The 25,116-nt window shown below is 45.1% G+C and overlaps 1 protein-coding gene and 1 long non-coding RNA gene across 2 annotated transcripts in view; one reads left to right on the top strand and one right to left on the bottom strand.

The window, feature by feature from the left end:
• LOC148125223 (uncharacterized) overlaps nucleotides 1-18,688 on the bottom strand; it is a 301,326-nt gene extending 282,638 nt beyond the window's left edge. The window contains exon 1 of the long non-coding RNA XR_015744392.1: nucleotides 18,581-18,688. This is a non-coding gene — a long non-coding RNA (uncharacterized LOC148125223). The remainder of the gene's footprint in view (nucleotides 1-18,580) is intronic.
• On the top strand, nucleotides 7,674-23,550 carry LRRC32 (leucine rich repeat containing 32). Its single transcript, XM_026721324.2, has 3 exons — nucleotides 7,674-7,845; nucleotides 16,288-16,376; nucleotides 21,291-23,550. Exons 2-3 carry the CDS (start codon nucleotides 16,290-16,292, stop codon nucleotides 23,187-23,189), a joined length of 1,986 nt encoding a protein of 661 aa, XP_026577109.1. The 5' UTR covers nucleotides 7,674-7,845; nucleotides 16,288-16,289; the 3' UTR covers nucleotides 23,190-23,550.
• Nucleotides 23,551-25,116: the final 1,566 nt, after the last annotated feature.

Raw genomic sequence — 25,116 nt, forward strand, 5'->3', positions numbered from 1 at the left:
AAAACACAAGCAAAGGAGTTTCAGTTTCATAACAGCACCAAGCAGCTTTAGTATAGAACAGTTGAGCTAAGCCACGCCCAGGCTCCTTGCTGTCTCCTTCTTGCTCACACAGCAAATACTCTTTCAGTTTCCAAACGGCCCTCAACTCTCTCACACACTGACAGGACGCCAGCCAGATGAATAGTGGTGGATGCTGGTAGGCAGAGGCAGAATTTCGCCCCCCCTTATTTTCCTCCCCAAAAACTAAGCCTAACATAGTTTCGTACTGAAACACGGGTATCCAGCTAGTATGGGAATAAAAACTCTGTAAGCTTGAAGTAGGTGAAGTCGGATCTCTAATCTCCTCCACCGAAGAAAAGACAGAATGATTTATGGCTGGTACATGAAGCAGTCCGTGTGTGTGTGTGTGTGTGAGAGAGAGAGAGAGAGATGAGAGATGAGAGAATGAGAGGGGGAAAGAGAAGTAGAGAGAGAAAGAACAAGAGAGAAAGGAGAGAGAAAAGGAGAACAAGAAAGAGAGTGAGGAAAGAGGAAAGAGGGTGAGAAAGAGAAGGAGAGAGGGAGAGGAGAGAGAGAGAGAAAGAAGGAAAAGAGAGGGTGAGGAAGAGAAGTAGAGAGAAAGAGTGTGGAAGAGGAGAGAGAAAGAGGGGAGAGAGAGAAAGAGAAGGGAAAAAAGAAAGAAAAAGAAAAGCAAAAGACAGAAAAAGACAGAAAAGAGAAGGAGAAAGAAAAAAAGAGGACAAAGAGAGAGAAAAGAAAAGGACAGAGAAAGAGAGAAAAAAGAGGGGAGAGAGAAACAGAGGGAGAGAGAGGGAGGGAGGGAGAGAAAAGAGAAAGAAAAGAGAAGGACAGAACGAAAAAGGAGAGACAGGACAGTCCTTCTCTCTCAGCCCAACCCACTTCACAAGGTGGTTGTGCAGAAAACAGGAGGAGGCAAGTCTGTTGGATGTGTTCCTTGCCTTGAGTTATTTGTAAAAATAAAAATAAAGGCGGGAAATAAACCCATGAAAATAAAAAGGACGAAAGCAAATAAAACCCACGGCAGGAAACATCTGAGATGAAAGCAGTGGTGGAAAGGGGAGTGTGTGTTGTTGTGCAGGATTTGCACAGGAAGGTGTAACGGAAGGTGTTCTGCCAGGAAAATGAAATAGGATAGAATAGAGCCGGAAGGATCCTTCGAGGAGAATTTATGCTATTTGGGACAAATGGCTGCCTGGTCCTGTCTTAAAAGGACTCCGAGGGAATCTGGGAATCTAGAAAAAGATGACAGACTAGTCTGATCTCCAGGGACAGAAGACAGAAAGTGCTCAAGATCCCGACGGATCCACTGCTATCTTAACACCACAAGATCGAGTTCCGTTCAAAATCGGTGGTCCAAAAGCAATCCCGAAAGGTTCCCTTCTGTACAGGGTAGTGCTCAACTTTACAACAATTCATTGGGGGACCGTTCAAAGTAACAACGGCACTGGGGAAAAAAAAGTGACGTAGGATTGTTTTTCACACTTACGACCATTGTAGCATCCCCGTAGTGACGTGATTGACATTCGGAGGCTTGATAATGGGTTCACATTTATGACGGTTGCAGCAACCCAGGGTCATAACTTTGGGCTGATCGCCAGGAGACTGGGAGTTCTAGTCCTGCCTTAGGCATGAAAGTCAGCTGGGTGACTTTGGGCCAATCACCAGGAGACGGTGAATTCTAGTTCCACCTTAGGCATGAAAGCCAGCTGGGTGACTTTGGGCCAATCACCAGGAGACGGTGAGTTCTAGTTAAGCCAGCTGGGTGACTTTAGGCCAATCACCAGGAGATGGTAAGTTCTAGTCCTGCCTTAGATATGAAGGCAGCTGGGTGACTTTGAGCCAATCACCAGGAGACGGTGAGTTCTAGTTGTGTCTTAGAAATTAAAGCCAGCTGGGTGACTTTAGGCCAATCACCAGGAGATGGTGAGTTCTAGTCCTGCCTTAGACATGAAGGCAGCTGGGTGACTTTGGGCTAATCACCAGGAGATGGTGAATTCTAGTTCCACCTTAGGCATGAAAGCCAGCTGGGGGACTTCGGGCCAGTCCCTCTCTCTCGGCCCAATCTACCTTGCAAGATTGTTGTGAGGGAAAATAGGAAGACGGGGTGGATACATTTGTCACCTTGACTTATTTGTAAAAATAACAAAAGCCTGATGCCTATTGAATAAAGAAAGAATAGAATAGAATAGAATAGAATAGAATAGAATAGAATAGAATAGAATAGAATAGAATAGAATAGAATGGAATGGAATGGAATGGAATGGAATGGAATGGAATAGAATAGAATAGAATAGAATAGAATAGAATAGAATAGAATAGAATTCTTTACTGGCCAAGTATGATTGGACACACAAGGAATTTGTCCTGGTGCAAATAAATGAATACATCATTGAAATAACCCCTTGATTATGTTTGGGAGGGATTAGCGGATTCCCAGTTGGGTCGACCTGTTCCACCTACAGTAGAAAAGATTGTTTTCAGGATCTCCTTTTGAACTGGCTCAGCCTCTCTCCTTCCCATCCTATTGACTTAAATATTTCCAGCCTCCGCTCAACCCTTTGCGCCGGATGAATAATAACGGCAGATGCCTCTTTTATCCAGACGGCAGCTAATAAAAGTGTCTTAGGACCGTGAGTAATATCAGACATTTTGGCAAAGCAAAAGGGTCATTTTTTTGCTAAAATGGACAAACGGAAGCCCTGTTCTCTGACCTCACGCAGAGGTGCTGGGATCATCATAAAACCCTCCATTGTCACCGAGGTTCAGCCAGGATGGAAACCCATTTAATCCCCCCCACATCTGGATGGTGTGTGGGGTGGAAGAATCTGGCCTCAATCATGGCCACATGACATTGGATTTCCTGGGCAAACCGAGGCTACAGCCGAGATGCCAAGAGTGACACGGAAGAGGTTTGCATTGGTTTACAGATACAAATGAACAGGGTTAGAAGGGACCTTGTAGGTCATCTAGTCCAACCCCTTGCCCAAGCAGGAAACCCTACACCATTTTTGACAGATGGCAGTCCAGTCTCTTCTGGAAAGCTTCCAGGGATGAAGCTCCCACAACTTCCGAGGGCAACTTCTGTTCCATGGGTTGATTGTTCTCCCTGTCAGAAAGTTTCTCCTTATTTCCAGGTTGAATCTCTCCTTCTTCAGTTTCCATTCATTATTCCTTGTCTGGCCTTCAAGTGCTTTGGAAAATAGCTTGACCCCTTCCTCCTCTCTGTGGCAGCCCTTCAAATATTGGAAGATGCTCTCCTGTCTCCCCTGGTCCTTCTCTCCTGTCTAGCTATCATCTATCTCTATCTGTTCATCTGTTTGTCTGTCATCTATAGCTGCGATCTATCAACTATCTATTATCCATCTCTCAGTAACTATGCATATCTATCTATTCCATATCTATCTATCTGATTGTCTTTCTTTCTTTCTTTCTTTCTTTCTTTCTTTCTTTCTTTCTTTCTTTCTTTCTTTCTGTCTGTCTGTCTATCTATCTATCTATCTATCTATCTATCTATCTATCTATCTATCTATCATCTATCTATCTATCTATCTATCTTATGTATGTATCTATTTATTTATCTATCTTATCTATGTACCTACCTATCTATCTATCTTCTAGCTATCTAGCTATCATCTATATAACTATCTAGTATACTAACTTGTCAGGAATAGCTAACACCCTAGGTGATTAGGCTCAAGATCCAGATGGACCTCGACAGACTAGAACACTGGGCCCTATCTAACAAAATGAAATTCAATGTAGAGAAAAGTAAAGTCTTGCACTTAGGCAGGAAAAACCCAAAGGACAAACATAGACTGGGTGAAACCAGGCTCAATAGCAGGAACTGGGAGGGGGATCTTGGAGTCTTAGTGGACAACCAGCTAAATAGGAGCCAGCCGTGTGCAGCGGCAGCCAAAAAAGTCAATGCAATCCTATGTTACATTCACAGAGGGATACAATCAAGATCAAGGGAGGTACTAATACCACTCCATAAAGCCTTAGTAAGAGTAAGACCACACCTAGAGAACTGCATCCAGTTTTGGTCATTACATTATAAAAAAGAGGTTGAGACTCTAGAAAGAGTGCAGAGAAGAGCAACCAGGATGATGAGGGGACTGGAGGCTAAAACATACAATGAATGGTTGCAGGAACTGGGCATGGCTGGTCTGGTGAGGAGAAGGACCAGGGGAGACAGGAGAGCAATGCTCCAATATTTGAGGGGCTGTCCCAGAGAGGAGGAAGGGGTCAAGCTATTTTCCAAGGCACCCAAAGGCCAGACAAGGAATAATGGATGGAAACTGAACAAGGAGAGATTCAACCTGGAAATAAGGAGAAACTTTCTGACAGTGAGAACAATCAACCCATGGAACAGAAGTTGCCTTCGGAAGTTGTGGGAGCTTCATCCCTGGAGGCTTTCAAGAAGAGACTGGACTGTCATCTGTTAGAAATGGTGTAAGGTCTCCTGCTTGGGCGGGGGTTGGACTAGATGACCTACAAGATTCCTTCCAACTCTGATTATCTGTGAAATCAATATCTACCATCTATTTATCATCTAGCAAGTTATTTAGCTTACTAGCTAAGTATTATCCATTTCTTCCTCTATTCAATATCCACCCATCCAATCCATCTTTCCATTTTGTGATTGTGAGTTTCACAAATTAGGCACCACATAAATAAACTGGTTGTTTCAAAGACCCTGCCGCTGTGGCTACTGTGTCTTCAGCTCTGCTTATCTTGACCTATGCACAAAAGGGTGCTCTGTGGGTTATTTAAATACCTTCTAAACCTCTTTTTTAAACAGCGAGCAATGGAAAAAGATTTTTAGTCTGAAAGTATTGATCCTGAATTGTGCCAGCCATCCAACCTGGCTTTATTTCCAGTGCATTTTCCCGTCCTAAAATATATGTGCCAAAATACTACTGTTGTTATTACTACTATTGTTGTGGCAGGGCTGAAATACAAAGGCATAACATTTGTTGGGTTTTTTTTCCCCTTCATATTTTTCTTTGCGTCATTACACTTGTCACATCAATCGTCACATCGGATTTAGTTTTGAAATAGCTGGTGTGCTTAACTGTAAGAGCTCCCATACAGTTCCTAAACCAACAATGTGGAATAATATTTTGAAGGTTACACACAGTTGCAGCTCAGTCTTAGAAAGCATCTTCTTTGCTACAGATGAGATCTAAAAAGGAAAAATAATTCCCTCTCTCAGTTAAAAAGACTATTAGAAGCAAAAGGAAGGAATATAAAGTTGACTTGTTTGATCAGGACTAAAACAGGAAAGACTTTTATAAAATTCTGGAATCCCTTTGTTATTTTTTTAGCCAACATCTGGAGAAAAATGTCAATGATGTTTGGATTTATGAATTGCTGGGAATATTCAGGGAAGAAGTGATTCATGCATATAAGTTCATGGGGATGAGCGTCAATAATTTGCTTGTAGTTATTGCGAGGAAGGTTGGCAATTGCTTATTTAATTTTTTTTTTGTCGTTTTCTCCTTCTCCTTTGATCCCCTGCATTCGGCTCCTCTCTCTCCTCTCCTCTCCTCTTTCCTTCTTCTCTTTCCCTCTCCTCTTTCCTTCCTTCTTCTTCCTTCCTTCCTTCCTTCCTTCCTTCCTTCCTTCCTTCCTTCCTTCCTTCCTTCCTTCCTTCTCGTCCTCTCCTCTCCCCTCCTTTTATCTGCACTGTATATTTCTTTTTCTTTTCTCTCTCTGGTTTCAGTTTGCGTTATTTTTAAAATTATAAAACCTTTTCCTAAAAAGTACATCTTTATAAAAGGCGGGTTTTTTTTTTTTTTACAACAACAACCTATCTCAATTTGAGCTTAATTCCTTGAGCTGAAAAATGCATCGACAATCTTACCAGGAAACCAGATGAGGTAAATTAAACCCGCTAAATAGGAGCCAGCCATGTGCAGCCGCCGCCAAAAAAGCCAACGCAATCCTAAGTTGCATTAACAGAGGGATACAATCAGTGGTGGGATTCAAATTGTTAACAACCAGTTCTGTGGGCGTGGCTTAGGTGGTGGTCGTGGCTTGGTGGTCATGTGACTGGGTGGGTGTGGCTTGGTGGTCAGGTGACTGGCTGGGTGTGGTCAACTCAACATCACTCACATCGAGGCACGCATCTCCTCGCCTGGCCTCTCATGACTGTGGGGATGCTGCAACAGTCGTAAGTGTAAAAAACGGTCATAAGTCACTTTTTTCAGTGCCATTGAAACTTTGAATGGTCTCTCCACACAAGCAAAGTACCAGCAAAGGAGGGGAAAAAAGACTCCAGAGAAGTTCCTGAGATAGCAAGTCTCGTCCTGCCAAGAATGTAATAAGGGGTAACGGAGAGGCAGTTTCTGTAAGCAACACCAGAATGTTTCCTTCCTGCCTTCCTTACAGGATTAGCCCTGTAATTTATTCTAACAACCGGTTCTCCCAACTGCTTAGAATGTTAACAATCGGTTCTAGCAAATAGGTGCGAACTGGTAGAATCCCACCCGTAGTTACAATCAAGATCACAGAAGGTACTAATACCACTCTGTAAAGCCTTAGTAAGACCACACCTAGAGTTCTGCATCTAGTTTTGGTCACCACACTATAAAAAAGAGGTTGAGACCCTAGAAAGAGTGCAGAGAAGAGCAACCAGGAGGATGAGGGGACTGGAGACTAAAATATACGATGAACAGTTACAAGAACTGGGCTTGGCTAGTCTAGGGAAGAGAAGGACCAGGGGAGACAGGAGAGCAGCCTTCCAATATTTGAGGGAGGGGCTGCCAGAGAGGAAGAAGGGGTCTAGCTATTTTTCAAGGCACCCAAAGCCCAGACAAGGAACAATGGATGGAAACTGATCGAGGAGAGATTCAACCTGGAAATAAGGAGAAATTTTCTGACAGTGAGAAAAATCAACTAGTGGAACAGCTGGCCTTTGGAAGTTGTGGGAGCTTCATCACTTGAGACCTTCAAGAAGAGATTGGACTCCCATCTGTCTGAAATGGTGTAGGATCTCCTGCTTGGGCAGTGGGGGTTGGACTAGATGACCTACAAGGTCCCTTCCAACTCCGTTATTCTAATCAGTGGAACAGCTTACCTCCAGAAGTTGTGGGAGCTTCCTCCCTGGTGGCTTTCAAGAAGAGACTGGACTGCCCTCTGTCAGAAATGGTGTAAGGTCTCCTGCTTGGGGTTGGACTAGATGACCTCTAGGGTACCTTCCAACTCTATTAATCTGTTATTATTCCGTTATCCTGAAGTTGTGGGAGCTTCCTCCCTGGAGGCTTTCAAGAAGAGACCGGACTGCCCTCTGTCAGAAACGGTGCAGGGTGTCTCCTGCTTGGGCAGGGGGGGGTTGGACTCCATGACCTCCAAGAACCCTTCCCACTCTGTTTCCTCTGTAAATCACGCGAAATTTTGGCACCGGGGAGAACGAAACACACCCCTGCTCCACCCCACTCCACCCACCTCCTGGCTATAAAATCTCTCCCCGGCTAAAATCCCATGTGCTTGCGAGGATTTCACGCGGAGGATCAGCTCCTCAGCCCGCCTGCCCGGAGACACATCTGTGAGAAATAGTTTTGCTCAGCCACTCGCTTCCTCGGGTGACTTAATTCTCTCTCCCCCCACCCCGCCTTCTCCACTGGTTCTTCTCCCCCCCCCACTCCTCCTCTGGAAGGCTGCTGGTCAGCTAGTCCAGCCCATTCCAACCCACCCACCCTCCTTCCCAAGGGGGAAACTTCTCACGGCTGGATGCAGCTGGACTAGGAAGGAAGAACCTTAGAAAGCTGCGGAGAAACCTCGGGGAAGCTCCTGAGCCTTTTAATTGTACTGCAGAATTAGGTGGGTACCTTGAGATTGGATCCCTGGGAGGCAAGGCTTGTGGGATGTGGTGGGGGGGCCTCTGTGTGCATGTGTGTGTGTGTGTGTATCTGTGTGTTGTGTGTTTCAGAGGAGAGGAAAATACAACCAGATGCTCCTTAAACTTTTTTTTTTTTTTTTGGACAACCTCTGCCGGATCTTTTTGATCTGGGAATTGCAATAAAATGAAATAGCTGTCTTGTCTGTTTTTTATTTTGTTTACTTGATCAGAAGGGGAAACAAAACGGGTTAAGGGGGATCGGAGCACGGTAAGAGTTAGAAACGAGGCTGTTTTGCGAACGCATTTCTCTTTCCCCGGCCCCATCAACAGCCAAGGGATTTCTTTTTCCAAAGCAAAGTGAGGCGAACCAAGAAACGGTGGATGGAAACGAGCAACCTGGAATGAAAGGAGAACGATGCAGGAGGACGCTTCACCGGTGGGACAGCTGGCCACTAGAAGCTGCGCGCGCGCTTCGTCCTTGGAGACGTCCTTGGACCCGCACCGCCAGGCTCCATTAGGGATGATAGATGATGGAGCAATGTAGGGTCTCCTGCCTTGAGCAGAGGGTCAGACTAGAAGGCCTCCAAGGTCCCTTTTCCAGCTCTTTTTCTGATCGATATGGACTTCAGCGTTGGCTTTCTCGTGTCACCAACCCTTAAGTAAGTCCCCATTCAATGGCGTTGGAGCATGGGCTCTGGGATATTGGTTCAGGATCCCTTGGTTTCTTCCCTTTTTATTGTTAGAACACAGACCTCCGAGGTCATCTAGTCCAACCCTCCGCTCAAGGCAGGAGTACCTTACACACCATCCCATCAAATGGTTGTCCAGTCTGTTTTTGAAAACATCCAGGGACGGAGCACCCATCATTTGGGAAGGCAAGTCGTTCCAGGGATTAAATTTTTTTTCTCACCGTCAGGAAATTCTTCCTTCGTTCTAAGTTGTTTCTCTCCTTGAATGAACTTCTGTTACTTCTTGTCACCACTTGAGACTCCCAAGAAGAGATTGGACTCCCATCTGTCAGAAAGAGTGTAGGCTCTCCTACTTGGGCTGGACTAGATGACCTACAAGGTCCCTTCTAACTTTGATTATTATCTGTTGCCCTGTTCTCGGGGTATTTCGTAGAAATGTCAATCTCCTATTCTCTATGACAGCCCCTCAACTAGCGGAAGGCGTTATGTCTTCCCTTTAAAGGGGCTGTCCTTTTATTCAGGAGCTTCCTTAATAAATAAGACTTAACTTATAAGTAACTATGTCTTAAAATGCTGTGCATGGAAGTAAGAAGTATTAGCGGAACACACCCTGGATGTCTTCTATAGGGAATGGAAACTATACAACAGCCTAAACCAGGGGTGGGATTCAAAAATCTCCGCAACCAGCTCGCTGCCCAGTTGCTGGGTGGGCGTGGCCATGGTGGGCGTGGCCTTTGCCTTCCCCAGAGTCCCGAGGCTTCCCTCAGGACTCTGGGAGGGCAAAACCAGCCTCACCCAGGCTCCAGAGACCTTCCAGAAGCCAGAAACAGGCCCGTTCTGTGACTTCCGGTACTTGGGAAGGCCTGTTTGTCCTCCTCCCAGAGCCTCCGCGTGGATCTTGCACTTACCTGCCTCGAAAATGGGCCTTGTGGAGGCTCCGGGGAGGGGAGGGGCAGGGTGGGCGGGGCCAGCCCATTGTCCAAATACTGGTTCGAGGGAACCAGGTGCAAATCAGACTTCCACTCCCAGAATTCCTCACCCAACTGGCTGAGGAATTCTAGGAGTTGAAGTTCGCAAGTCTTAAGGTCACCAAGTTTGAACCCTCCAGGGTGGAAAGGATGGAAACTGATCAAGGAGAGATTTTTCAACCTGGAAATAAGGAGAAACTTTATGACAGGGAGAACAATCAACCCATGGAACAGAAGTTGCCTTTGGATATTGTGGGAGCTTCATCCCTGGAGGCTTCCAAGAAGAGATTGGACTGCCATTTGTCAGAAATGGTGTAGGGTCTCCCGCTTGGGCAGGGGGTTGGACTAGATGACCTACAAGGTCCCTTCCAACTCTGATTATCTGTTATCCGGTATACAGGCAGTCCTCGACGTACAACTACAATTGAGCCTAAAACTCACGTTATTCAGTAAAAACATGGGTTAAATGAGTTTTGCCCCATTTTATGACTTTTCATGCCACAGTTGTTAAATGAATCATTGTACTTATTAAGCTAGCAATACGATGGTCGAATGGTTTCTGATCCCATGACCCCGGGACACTGTGACCATCGTAACTACGAACCTGTTGCCAAGCACCTGAATTTTGATCATGGGAACGCGAGGATGCTTCAACGGTCGTAAGTGTGAAAAAGGGTCATAGGTCACTTTATTTCCAGTGCCGTTGTAATTTTGAATGGTCACTAAGCAAACTGTTGCAAGTCAAGGACTGCCTGTAGTTCAAAGGATTTGACTGGTGGGGAAATTTCAGAGGTGAAAGGTGTATGTATGTATTTATCTATTTATTTATTAAATTTACATGCCACTTATGTCATTCTGAAAAATGAGTCTGGAAAGATGTTACTCCTATTTGTTCCCCTTCACCTAATTCCTTTCACCTTTTACCCCCGGCCCCCCACCCCCCCACCCCCCAAAAAGGTGATTTTGGGAATGGCACAATAACTGTGAATTACGGTAAACTTTGTTTTTTTATAGAATGGAATGGAATAGAATACAATGGAATGGAATGGAATAGAATAGGGAATAGAATTAGAATTAGAATTAGAATTAGAATTAGAATAGAATAGAATGGAATGGAATGGAATGGAATGGAATGGAATGGAATGGAATAGAATAGAATAGAATAGAATAGAATAGAATAGAATAGAATAGAATAGAATAGAATAGAATAGAATTCTTTATTGGCCAAGTGTGATTGGACACACAAGGAATTTGTCTTGGTGCAAATGCTCTCAGTGTGCATGAAAGAAAAGAGACATTCATCAAGAGTCAAGAATCATCAGGTACAACACTTAATAATAGTCATAAGGTACAATAAGCAATCAAATCATACTAGAAAAATAGAATAGAATAGAATAGAATAGAATAGAATAGAATAGAATAGAACAGAATAGAATAGAATAGAATTCTTTATTGGCCAAGTGTGATTGGACACACAAGGAATTTGTCTTGGTGCAAATGCTCTCAGTGTACATAAAAGAAAAGATACCTTCATCAAGAGTCAAGAATCATCAGGTACAACACTTAATGATAGTCATAGGGTAGAATAAGCAATCAAATCATACTAGGAAACAAATAAAAAAATATAAATTGTAAAGATACAAGCAACATGGTTATGGTCATAAGTGGGAAGAGTAGGTACTAGGAAGTGTTATTATAATTTAGTAGTAGAGGAATAATAGTAATGCAGACTTTGTAAATAGTTGGACATTGTTCAGCGAATTATTTGTTTAGCAGAGTGATGGTGTTCAGGAGAAAAAAACTCTCCTTGTGTCTATTTGTTCTGGTGTGAAGTGCTCTATAATGTCGTTTTGAGGGAAGGAGTTGAAGCAGTTGATGTCCAGGATGTGAGGGGTCTGTAGATATTTTCACAGCCCTTTTGTTGACTCGTTTTGTTGACTTCCATGGTCCTCCATGGAAGGCAGGTTGGTAGTAATTGTTTTTTTCTGCAGTCCTAGTTCCTCTCTGAAGTCTGTGTCTGTCCTGTTGGGTTGCAGAACCAAACCAGACAGTGATAGAAGTGCAGATGACAGACTCCGTCATTCCTCTGTTTATGGTTGGCTAAGTCACCCTCGCATATTTTCAGGCTAACTGAGATTAAAATTGTTCAAACTCAAGCAGTAAATGCCTCTGCTGGATTTGCAATCGATCCGCTTAACCCCGTTGCAGGAATGTAGCCATTTTGTCCACGTGGGACCTGGTTAAATCAACGGTAGGACTATACAGGCCATCACAGATATGGTCCTTGACTTAAGACCACAACGGAGCCCCAAATTGACGTTGCTCAGTGAGGTGGTTGTTAAGCAAGCTTAGCGGCCCCATTTTATGACTTTTCTGGCCATGGCCGCTATGCGAATTGCTGCTGTTGTTAAGATAGTCACACAGTCACTAAGTGAATCCTGCTTCCCCCTTAACGTGGCTTGTCAGAAGGTTGCAAAAAAGGGGATCCCAGGGACACTCGCAACCGTCATAAATATCAATCAATCGCAATCAGAACAGAGCTGGGAGGGACCTTGGGAGGTCATCTAGTCCAGCCCCCTGCTCAAGCAGGAGAGACCCTGAACCATTTCAGACAATTGACTATCTAGTCTGTTCTTAAAAACCTCCAGGGATCGAGCACCCACAACATCTGGTGGCAAGCAGTTCCACTGGTTAATTTCCCTCACTGTTAGGTAGTTTCTCCTTAATCCCAGGTTGTTTCTCTCCTTGCTTTAGTTTCCATCCATTGCTTCTTGTCCTACCTTCTTCAGGTGCTTTGGAGAATAGATGGACCCCCTTCTTCTTTCTGGCAGCTCCTCAAGTACTGCTATTCTTCTCTCTAGACTGGTGATAAAGGATTCATTCGTGTGCATTCAAACTCTTCGAGGCTTTGCACAGTTTTATTTTCCAACACCCCATAATTACCTCTTTTTTTCTGTCCATCCAGCTTCATTGGGGGATACTAATACCATTCTATAAAGCCTTAGAAAGACCACGCCTAGAGTACTGCGTCCAGTGTTGGTCATCACACTATAAAAAAAGATGTTGAGGCTCTAGAAAGAGTGCAGAGAAGAGCAACCAGGAGGATTTTAGGGGACTGGAGGTTAAAACATACGATGAACGGTTGCAGGAACTGGACCTGGTTAGTCCAGGGAAGAGAAGGACCAGGGGAGACAGGAGAGCATCTTCCAATAATTGAGGGGCTGCCACAGAGAGGAGGAAGGGGTCAAGCTATTTTCTAAAGCACCTTTGAAGGTCAGACAAGGAATAATGGATGGAAACTGAACAAGGAGAGATTCAACCTGGAAATAAGGAGGAATTTTCTGATAGTGAGAACAATCAACCCATGGAACAGAAGCTGCCTTCAGAAGTTGTGGGAGCTTCATCCCTGGAGGCTTTCAAGAAGAGACTGGACTGCCCTCTGTCAGAAATGGTGTAGGGTCTCCCGCTTGGGAAGGGGGTTGGACTAGATGCCCTACAAGGTCCCTTCCAACTCCGATTATCTGTTATCTGGATTATTTCATGTCAAGACCCTTGGAACAATTATTTTTTTCTTGATCAATTAAATATACAGGCAGTCCTCAATTTACAACAGTTTATTTAATGACTTGTATGAGCCAGTTGCCAAGCATGCCTATTTTCATGACGTCCCCTTTTGCAAACGTCTGGCAAGCAAAGTGAATGGAGAAGCTCTTTTTCACTTAACAACGTAAGTGAAAGAGCTTGCAAAAAAAAAAAAGGCACGCTTGAAGAAGAAAAACTTAAAAAGGAGTCCAGCCCAGCTGCCTTTTCACCAGGTTTAATTAGAAGGTGCCAAGCGGGGACATAATTCCTCTCTCTTTCATCGGCATCTAAGTCCAACCGGATCGGCCCTCAAATAAATGGAATAAAAGTCCTGTTAAACTAAACCAACCTCCCGCCAAATGCTCCTACTAAATCCACTCCCTACATCAGGGGTTCTGCAACCTTAAACACTCAAAGAGCCATTTGGACCTGTTTCCCAGAGAAAACAAAACACCAGAGCCACCAGGAGCCACGGCCGGCTTCGGTTGTGACCAGGTCACACATGGCTTATGGGGGAGGAATGGGCCCTGATTCCCTTCATTAGCCACAGTTGGGATAAGATGATAAGTAAGGTAGGCTGTGTGCGGCAGGCTGCTGGGAGCAAATGTGACTTCAATTTATGTTGTTGTGGCTTATCTGTGTTCCTTGTGTCTTCCATGTGAGTTTTGTCATGTTTTCAAGTCTGAAATTCTTGCTCCTTCCCTGCCAAACTAATTACTTCAGTTTGGCTTGTTTGGAGTTTAAGTTACAGTTTGTGTTTACCCTGTTTTGGACTGGATTCCCTGCAGCCAAAGGCTGTTCCTGGGAGAGTTTTTCTCCAGCCTGAAGGTAACCTGGACATCGGGGGAAAAGTTGGAGTTAATACAGGGACTCTTCTTGCTTATCTGACTGTGATGCCTTTGTGTGACACCCCTTTGGGTCATCACAGCCAGAAGAAGCTCCAGCCATACTGAGGCAGCAGACATTTCAGCCCAGGATGCTTCTCCACTCCCCTGCTGTTGCCCTTACCTTCTCAGGCCAGGTAAGGAGTGACTGGGAAGGGAGGACGAGGAGCTGGGCAGGCCAGTGATGGGACCGGAAGCTGCAGCAGAGGGCCCAAAGAGCCGCATGTGGCTCTAGAGCCGTGGGTTGCTGACACCCGCCCTCCATCAATCCTTCTTGCATGTTGCATCCACCAAGCCACTTTGAGTTTCTGCCCTGGATCTAATTATTTGCTGACAATTTGGGGTTTCGCAGCTGGGCCACACCGACCACGGAAAAATCCCTCCTGTCCTGCCCAGTCTTCCCGCAGGATGATTGAAGGGTTGTTCTCTTCCAGAGGCCTGGAAGCTTTCTTGCCTTTTGCCCTTTGGCTCCTTGGAAGAGTCTTGTGGGGAGGCCTCCTGCAGACCCAGAAGTCAACAGGCAGCCTGACTCATCTCGGCTGGATTGCCCCATAATATCTGCAGGATACAACAGCTATGGTCCTATATGCTGTAGTGTGGTCAGCATATTTCTTTCTTCCTTTGTCCCTCCCTCCCTGTTTTCCTTCCTTCCTTCCTTCCTTCCTCCTTCCTTCTTCTTTCTTCTTCCTTCCTTCCTTCCTCCTCCTCCCCTCCCGCTCTTCCTCCCTCCCTTTCTTCTGTCCCTCCATTTTTCCTTTCTTCCCCTTTCGATTCCTTCCTTCCTTCCTCCCTCCCTCCTTCCTTCCCTCACTTTTCTCTGTCCTTCAATGTGTCCTTCCTCCCTTCCTCCCCTCCCTTCCAATTTTCCTTCCTTCCCCTTCCCTTCCCTTCCTTCTTCTTTCTTCCTCACTTTCTTCCCTCCCTCCCTCCCTTCCTTCTTCTTCCTTCCTTCCTTCCTCCCTCCCCTCCCTTCCATTTTTCCTTCCTTCCCCTTTCCTTCCGTTCCTTCCTTCTTCTTTCTTCCTCTCTTTCTTCCCTCCCTCCCTCCCTTTCTCCCTCCCTCCCTTCTTTTCTTCCTTCCTCCTCCCTCCCTCCCTTCCATTTTTCCTTCCTTCCCCTTTCCTTCCCTTCCTTCCTCTCCTTTTTCTGTCTCCTTCCTTCCTTCCTTCCTTCCTTCCTTCCATCCATCCATCCTTCCTTCCCTTCTCACTATCTTACCTCTCTGTTTTCCTTCCTTCCTTCCTCTTCCTCCTTCCCACCCTTACCCTAACCCCACCTGCCTCCTTAAGATTGAAAAACTAATCTACTATTCCTTACCTTCTGATTTCCAAATGTGTAGGCCTCTCAGCCCCATAATCCTCAACTGGGCCATTCCCCAAGTCGAATTATCTAGGCATCATCCAAAAAATCGAGGTGATCAGGTTCCACATACAGGTTGTTGTTAGCAAAACTTTTTAAAAGCCCCAAGGAAACCGATCATAAGGCAATGTTTCTCCACCTTGGCCGCTTTAAGATCTTGCCAGCTGGGGATTCCTGGGAGTTGAAGTCCAGTTGAGTATCGGCTCAGCTTGAGAAATAATGCAAGGTACATTTTGCTAGAAAGAGAGGTGGGCAAAGCTAGGAAAAAAAATCTGCCAAAAAAAATCTGATTTTTGTTTTAGTTTTTAAAAAGTGGCTGAGACAGGACATAGAGGTCAAATCCCTGGAAATGACACAGCAAATAAAACCCTGAAATCAGTGGTGGTATTCTACCGGTTCAGCCCGGTTTCAGCGAACTGGTAGTAAAAAAAAATGTTACAGTTCGGCTGAACCAGTAGCAAAAAAACAGCTCCCTGTTTGGCCAAACTGGATTTATTTTTCCTCCCAATGATCAGCTGTTCCGATGATCAGCTGTTCTGGGATTCTCCTCGCTGTCTTATGGCTTCACCCGAGGCCCAGGAGGCAAACAAACATATCGCAGAGGTGTGTGTGTGTGTGTGTGTGTGTGTGTGTGCAAAAAACGCCACGCCCACCCAGTCACATGGCCACGCCCACCTAGCCACTCCCACCTACACACACCTATAGAACTGGTAGTAAAAATATTTGCATCCCACCCCTGCCTGAAACCCTTAAGCGTCCACATCTGGTTTCACCCTTCAACAGCTCTGCGGCTGGATGTTGCTGACGCCGCCAAAGACGAGTGAAATTCCCATTGTCGGCGCCAGCTGTTTACGTTCCCCCGAGCTCGAACTGTTACACCAGTGTTTCCCATGAACGATTCCCTCTCTAACCGCTGCTCCTTTCTTCCCTTTCTCTCAAAGCCATGAAATTTTACCTCTTACTCTTCTGGGCGGTTCTAAATGGTGGCATCTCGACGTATCGACCCATGGCTTTCGCGCCCTGCAAAATGGTAAGGATGTGGGTTATCCCCACCCCCTCAAAAAAACCCCTCAAGGAAAATCCATTTGTATCAGGTAGTCCTTTGACTTAGGACCACAGTGTCAGGTTTCCAAGTGATGAAACACACAGTTGTGCCCAAAAGTTCTGTCACTAAGTGAGACAGTTGTTAACTGTGAAGTGAGGCTGCCCCATTTTTACCCCTTTTCTTGCCAACGCTGTCAATTTGTTTAATTCGGCCGGTGATATTTCATTCATCGTCTGTTAGGATGTTAAGGCCTTACGCTGAATCGAAAGCTAGCCAAAGGGTTGAGTTGGCCAACATCCACGCTGTAAAACAAGCCATGTGGGGGGGCTACAACTGGGTTGTATAAAAAGAGGCATAGAATCTAGATCCAGTTAAATATTAATACCGCTTTATAAAACCCTAGTAAGGCCACACCTGGAGTACTGCAACCAATGTTGGTCACCGTGCTGCAAAAAAAGATGTTGAGATTTTGGAAAAAGGTCAGAGAAGAGCAACTAAGAACACAAAAACATACGAAGAACAGTTGCTGGATTTGGGTTTGTCTAGTTTAGAGAAAGGAAGAATTAGGAGCGACAAGATAGCATTATACCAGCATTTGAGGGGCAGCTGCCATAAAGAAGAGGGGGGTCAAATTATTCTCCAAAGCACCGGAAGGCAGGACAAGAAACAATGGATGGAAATTAATCAAGGAAAGTAGCAACCTGGAATTAGGGAGAAACTTCCTAACAGTGAAGATAATTAACCAGTGGAACAGCTTGTCACCAGATGTTGTGGGCAGTCCATCACTGGAAGTTTTTAAGAAGAGACTGGACTTACCTCAAATAGTATAGGATAGGTTCTCCTGCTTGAGCAGGGGGCTGGACTAGAAGACCTCAAATGTCCCTTCTGGCTCTATTCTGTTCTGTTCTATTCTATTCTATTCCCATATTTTCCATTGTATTCTGTTTTGTTTTGTTCTGTTCTTACAGATTAACAGAGTTGGAAGGGACCTTGTAGGTCATCTAGTCCAACCCCCCACCCAAGCAGGAGACCCTACACCATCTCTGACAAATGGCTATTCTATTCTTTTCTATTCTATTCTATTCCTATTCCATTCTATTCTTCATTCCACTATTCTATTCTATTCTATTCTATTCTATTCTATTCCATTCATTCCATTCCATTCTTCATTCCTCTATTCTATTCTATTCTATTCCTATTCCATTCCATTATATTCTATTCTTCATTCCTCTATTCTATTCTATTCTATTCTATTCTATTCTATTCTATTCTATTCCATTCCATTCCATTCCATTCCATTCCATTCCATTCCCTTCCATTCTTCATTCCTCTATTCTTTTCTTTTCTTTTCTTTTCTATTCCTATTCTATTCTATTCTATTCTATTCTATTCTATTCTATTCTATTCTATTCTATTCTATTCTATTCTATTCTTCATTCCACTATTCTATTCTATTCTATTCTATTCTATTCTATTCTATTCTATTCTAAGTAAGCAGGCATAGAAGATGGTACGAAAGCATCTGCAAAGCTGTGCACTGAACTGGTTAAGAGAACGCCAGCCAAAAAGTGGATCGAAGGCTCTCTGCTAAATTACAGCTGATGCAATATTTGGATTAAAGCCTTTGGCTTTTGCACAGTTTCTGCTCTGAGAATCCACAATCCGCAAATCTCTTTCCTATCTTCAGTAAACAGAGCAGCTCTCCACTGTCTGACATCACTGCAGTGATGCAATCCAGGAAAAGGGAGATCACAGGATCTGTTCTTTGAGTCTCATGCTGTCCAGATGACGGGCCAAGGAGCACTTTTTTTTTCTTGCCAATGAGGAGGGGACGATGGGATCTGTGGTCCTAACACCTGGAGGTCCATGAGTCTGGAGAAAACTCTCCTTGCCTCTGCAAGGGGAGATGTAGTTGTTCTGGGCAAAAGATTCATGGACTGTCTGGCCCTCGCCTTTTGACCGCAACTGAGGCAGAATTTTCCATGACTAAGCGGGACGGATGTTAAGTGAGTTCTCGCCCATTTTACGACCTTCCTTGCCATCGTTGCAAAGGGAATCCCTGCCGTTGTTCAGTCCTAACACTGCTTGGAGAACTGAAAATCATGCCAATGAAAGGAGAAATAGTCCACCATTTGAAGTTCACCTAGAACAGAGGCCTCCAACCTTGGCCACTTTGAAGACTTGTGGACATTCAACTCCCAGAATTCTCCCCAGCCAGCATCGCTTGCTCTCTTGTAATCCCTTCCTCTGCAATCTCTTTCCACTTTAGGAGGTTAAGAGAACGAAGAAACAGACACGGCTGGCTGGGGAATTCTGGGAATTGAAGTCCACAAGTCTTAAGGTGGCCAAGTTTGGGGACCCCTGACCTAGAATAACAAGGTTAGAAGGGACCTTGGAGATCTTCTAGTCCAACCCCTTACTCAAGCAGGGGACCCTATATATCGTTCTGGATAGATGGGGAGAAGGGAGAATGGACAGACAGACAGACAGTCAGAAAGGTAGATAATAGATAGATATAGATGGATACTGTAGATAGATAGAGAGAGAGATGATGGATAGTTGAAAGACAAATAGACAGACAATAGATGATAGATAGATGATAGAGATGATAAAGATGATAGGTGGGTAATAGATGATAGATCAACAGAGAGATAGACAGACAGATGATGGATAGATTATAGACAGATACAGACAAACAGATGGTAGATGATAGATGGGTAATCGATGAGAGAGAGAGAGAGAAAGATGAGAGAAAAGATGAGAGAGAGAATGGGGCAGAGAGAGAGAGAAAGAGAGAGAGAGAGAAAGGATGAGAGAAAGGATGAGAGAAAGAATGGGGCAGAGAGAGAATGAGAGAGAGAAAGGATGAGAGAAAGGCTGAGAGAGAGAATGGGGCAGAGAGAGAGAGAGAAAGGCTGAGAGAGAGAGAGAAAGGATGAGAGAAAGGCTGAAAGAGAGAATGGGGCAGAGAGATAAAGAGAGAGAGAGGATGAGAGAGAGAATGGGACAAAGAGAGAGAATGAGAGAGAAAGAAAGGATGAGAAAGAGAGAGAGAGAGAAAGATGAGAGAAAGGATGAGAGAGAGAATGGGGCAGAGAGAGATAAAGAGAGAGAGAGGATGAGAGAGAGAATGGGACACAGAGAGAGAATGAGAGAGAAAGGAAGGATGAGAAAGAGAGAGAGAGAGAGAAAGGATGAGAGAAAGAATGAGAGAAAGAATGGGGCAGAGAGAGAATGAGAGAGAGAGAGAAAGGATGAGAGAAAGGCTGAGAGAGAGAATGGGGCAGAGAGAGAGAGAAAGGCTGAGAGAGAAAGGATGAGAGAAAGAATGAGAGAGAGAATGGGGCAGAGAGAGAGAATGAGAGAGAGAGAGAGAAAGGATGAGAGAAAGGATGAGAGAGAGAATGGGACACAGAGAGAGAATGAGAGAGAAAGAAAGGATGAGAAAGAGAGAGAGAGAAAGATGAGAGAAAGGATGAGAGAGAGAATGGGGCAGAGAGAGATGAGAGAGAGAGAGAAAGGATGAGAGAGAGAATGAGAGAGAAAGGAAGGATGAGAGGAAGGATGAGAGACAGAATGGGGCAGAGAGAGATAGAGAGAGAGGGGGATGAGAGAAAGAATGGGACACAGAGAGAGAATGAGAGAGAAAGAAAGGACGAGAGAAAGAACGGGAGAGAGAGAGAGAATGCGAGATGGGTTACTGGTTATTGTTCCGCTTCTAAAAACCACCTGCATGCGCCTAGCCAACCTTTGACCTGTAATTCCCATGAGTGATGCCCTTGGTTCCCTGGAAAGCTAGACTAGGCTCTCCCTATAACACGCTTCCATTTAAAAAGAATGTTTTATAAAAAAAATTCCAGGGCCTGACATCGCCAAAGTAGGACAGTTCCTGCCGAGCTGCTGCCGTCTGTGTGAACACGAGACATCCTGTTTTCCTTCTGGCATTCTTTCTGGTCCCCTCTGGGAAAATCCCCCCTTCATAGACCGGAGCCTTTCCACCAAGGAGCTATATCTGTCTCCGGGAACAAAAGCCAAAGAGGAAAGGAAGTCTGGACAAACTTAGGAGAAGTTCAGAAGGAGGTGGGAGGAGGACAATCCGGTGCCAGACAGGAAATATAGGGAGTCCTCAACTAACAGCAGCGATTGGGACCAGAGTTTCTTCTTCGTTGTTGTTGTTGTTGTAATTTTTTAAAACTTTATTTAAGGTACATACAATTCATCTTCCATTTAACGGTGTGTCGCCTGGGCACAAATATCTTGTGCAATAACCATTAAAGTTTACATCCATGTTCATTACTTTGGTATTAATTCTCTATTCTTATCTTATGAGTACACACCGTATCTCTAGGACTATAATGCTCCTCTTCTTTTAACATGTTTAATTCTATAAACCTATTTTTCTATATTTCACTAATCCATTAGCGATTTCTAGCTTTCATATTTTTTTTCTCTAGCCATCGATAAAATAACTCCCATTATCTTATAATATTCCGTTTGCTCCTTCTCTTTAATGGCAGGTATTCATTTCTGCGCATTCTCGTGTTTTTCTAATCACATTTTCATCGGTAGGAGTGAAAAAGTTGTGGGCGCGCCGTCCCTTGAAACTTTCAGGAAGAGATTGGACTCCCATCTGTCAGAAATGGTTGTAGGGTCTTCTGCTGGGGCAGGGGGTTGGACTAGATGACCTCCAAATTCCCTTCCAACTCTGTTGTCCTGTGAATACCGAGGGACCCATTAGCAAAACACCCGTTTTTAGACGCAACACACCACGAGTTCAGGCCCCGCGAGAAAACTCTTTTGGCGTATACAGAATTGCTCTGCGAATGTTCGTCTCCGGTATGAATATCATCACTAATTTTTATTCTCTCTCCTGCCCCCAAACTCTCTTCTTTCCTACAGAGAAATATGGAGGCGTTTTGTCAGAACGTGGAGCTTCACCAGCTGCCTTCAGAGCTTCACCCTGACGTGTCTAAAATCGACGCCTCTGGAAATAAGATTCGAAACGTCACCGAGAGGCCCCTGACTTTCTACGCTTCCCTCCGTCACTTGGACTTGAGCTCCAACCTGATTGGATTTGTCGAGCCTGGGATCTTCGCAGAGATGAAGAACCTGCAGGACCTCAACTTGGCCAACAACCGTCTCTACCTGTTGGCGCAGGAAGATCTGTGGGTTGGGTTGCTTCCCCAAGTCAGGAGGCTCGATCTGTCTCGCAACAGCCTCTACAGTGGGATGGCGGAGCATTTCCTTCACCAGGCACCTTCGCTGCGATATCTTTCCTTGGCGGAAAACAGCATCATACACATCTCCCAGAGCATGTTCAGAGGTTCTCCAGAGCTGGTGGAAGTCAACCTGCACAACAACATGATTATGGAGATAGAAGAAGGGGCGTTTGAGAGCCTGGCACGTCTCACCAAGCTGAACCTCTCCGCCAACTCCCTCACGTGCGTCGTGGAGTTCAACCTCAGGCAGCTGGAAGTTCTGGATCTGAGCTGGAACAGCATCGAGTCCTTCCACTCCATCCTGTCAGAGGAGGCCTTCAACTTGATCTGGCTCGACCTGAGTCAGAACAAGCTCCTTCGCTTCCCTGTCCTCCCTCAAGGAAACAAACTGGCTTATTTGAACCTAACCAACAACATCATGCAATTTGTTATGGTGGATTCCCATACTGACGTAGACTACCAGTGGGAAGATGGGCCTCCGTATCCCAACAATTCCCACCCTCCCTACTTACCTGCCTTGTTATCCTTGGACCTCAGTTACAATGAGATCCAATCCATCCCGAGCCAGTTCTTTGACTCTATGTTGTCCCTCCAATTCCTCAATTTAAGCAAAAACTGCCTGCAGACTTTTGGGACGAGCAATGAACTGGCCTCGTTGTCCATCCTTGACCTTAGCTGCAACTCCATGAAGAACCTTCAGTTGGGCACCAACACCTTGAGAGGTTTGCAGGAGTTCCACCTCCAAGACAACCATCTTCAAGAGCTGCGCCCAAATCTCTTTCAAGATCTTCCACGTCTTCAGTGGCTTGATCTGAGGAACAACAAGATCCATCTCTGTGACTCGCATTCGGGAAGGCACCAATTGTCTCCTCACGGCTGTGTCTCGTTTGTGCGAGTTCCGGAGCTTCAGTATTTGTACCTTTCGGCCAATCGTTTGAAGAACCTACCCGGGTACAACTTCTTCGGAACTAAGCTTAGAGTTCTGGATATCTCGATGAACTGGGGACTTCAGATAGAAGCCAACTCATTGGTTGGCTTGGAATTCTCGCTGGAATACCTGGATTTACATGGGAATGGCCTGTCCTCTCTGGAGGTGGATTTTTCTCTCTTCCCTTACCTCAGATATCTCAATCTATCGGACAATCAGCTTAGCTGGTTGCCCGCTTGGTCAGAAGATTGTTGCGTCCTTGAAGTCTTAGATCTTCACAACAACAGCTTCAACAGCTTGAAAAATAGCCGGATCCCAACTCTGGAGAAAAACCTACGGAATTTGTACCTGGTAGGAAACCCGCTGAGTTGTTGTGGGAACACCTGGCTTTCTCAAATGATCCATAAAGCCGTGGTGGAGATCCCTGATCTAGACTTGGTCAAGTGTCAGTTTGCCCGGAGTTTGGGATTTGAGGAGGAAGAGGTCCACATGAGCCAGGTCAGGCCAGAAGACTGCGAGAGGGAGGACCTCAAGAAAACGAGTGTTTTGATTTTGCTGGCGATTCTGCTGGTTCTCTCGCTGATCGTCATCGGAGTTGGCTTGCTTTGTTGTTATTGGAGACACTTATTTGGGCGCCATTACAAGGTGTAGACCGAGAGAGAGAGAGGCCTTGCACTGTTGTGTTTTCATCTCTTGGACAACAGACAACAACAACACCCTGGTGCCAAAAGGGCTGATTCGATTCCACCAGGGAGTTTTCAAAAGGCTGTGAAAGTTTGGATGACAAGATGGTGACTCATTCTCACAGTCCAAGTTGTCATTCAGGGAGAACATTGGTGAAGATATTCTCTTCTGGGTTCAGGGAGAACAGGGGGCCAAGCCGTATTCCCGAATGGATCTAGAACTGGGCTTCCCAACCATGGCAACGTTAAGGAGAAGAACTTTGAGGTTCTTCTAAAAGATTTTTTTTAAAGAAGAGATTGGACAACAAGAGATTGTCTGAAATGGTATAGGGCAGGGGCCTTCAAACTCGACAGCTTTAAAACTTGTGGACTTCAACTCCCAGAATTCCTCCTCCAGTCATGTGAGCTCAGGAATTCTGGGAGTTGAAGTCCACAAGTCTTAAAATGGCCAAGTTTGAAGACCCTTGGTATAGGGTCTCCTGCTTGAGCAGGGGGTTGGACTAGAAGACCTCTAAGGTGCCTTCCAACTCTGCTATTCTGTTCTTCTGCTCCTTTGCGTATATCTAGTGTCATGAAGAGAAGGACTAAAGTGACATGATAGCATGCTTTCAATATTTGAGGAGAGGGGGTCAATCTATTCTCCAAAGCCCCTGAGGGCAGGACAAGAAGTAAGATGGCCGATTATCAAGGAGTGAAGCAACCTAGAACTAAGGAGGAATTTCCTGACGGTGAGAACCATTAACCAGTGGAACCGCTTGCCACCAGGAGTTGTGGTTGCTCCATCCCTGGAGGCTTTTAAGGAGAGATTGGGCAACCATTTGTTGGAAACGGTATCTCCTATCTCTCCTGCTTGAGCAGGGGGTTTGACTAGATGACCTCCGAGGTCCCTTCCAACTCTGCTATTCTGTTAAGATGGGTGGACTTCAACCCCCAGAATTCCCTAGCTAGTTGTGCATGGCAGAATGAGAAAATTATGTTTTATTTTGTTAAGATTCTATGGATCTGGTTTATTCGGAGAAAAAGACAATATAGGAAGAAAGACTTGCCTAGGCTAGGGTCATCCTAAGGATAGAATAGAATAGAATAGAATAGAATAGAATAGAATAGAATTGGATAGGATAGGATAGGATAACAGAGTTGGAAGGGTCCTTGGAGGTCTTCTAGTCCAACCCCCTGCTTAGGCAGGAAATCCTACACCACTTCAGACAAAGGGTTGTCCAAGATCTTCTTTAAAACTTCCAGTGATTGCAAAGGGGCAGTCAAAGATGCCAAGATGGCGACTAAAAGCCTGTCCACTTTGTGTGTGTGTGTGTGTGTGTGTGTGTGTGTGTGTGTGTGTGTCACAACCACAAGTGGCTGTGGCTACCATCGACCGCTTTCTCTTCACACTGTTCTGGATCTGTGCAGTTTTATTCAGTTGTGTTCTCCCTTGTTATCTGTTGCAGTCAGTCAGGGGCTCAATCACAGGGGCGCCAATGGATGGAGGTCAAAAAAAAAAAAAGCAAGATGGCTGCCACTCTGAGGTGATTCCAGGCCTGCCAGCTTTTTGTGCATTGCGCACGGATGGCACCGTTGTGGCCGCCATCTTGACTTTTTTGACCTCCCTGGGTGCGGACACCCTTGATCAGATAAGCATAAAGGTCTGAGGAAATACAAATGCCAGACTTCCCCAGTATTGTTGTTGTATTATGTTATATTTGCACTGTCTGCTTTTGTTGGCAAGCATGAAGAAACGGATGAATCCTTTGAAACAAGCCAAATACCATAAAATTACACTCAGCTACTTTTTTCATATATTTTGGGGGGCCATGTTATAGGGGCTTTTTTTTTTTTTTTTGGCAGAAGGGGGATTTCTCCAGTCCTGCCTATTTTCTCTGAGATCTCCTAGTGGTCTC

Source organism: Pseudonaja textilis, chromosome 7, assembly GCF_049901715.1.
Source record: "Pseudonaja textilis isolate UNSWEBS1 chromosome 7, rPseTex1.2, whole genome shotgun sequence".
NCBI lineage: Eukaryota > Metazoa > Chordata > Lepidosauria > Squamata > Elapidae > Pseudonaja > Pseudonaja textilis.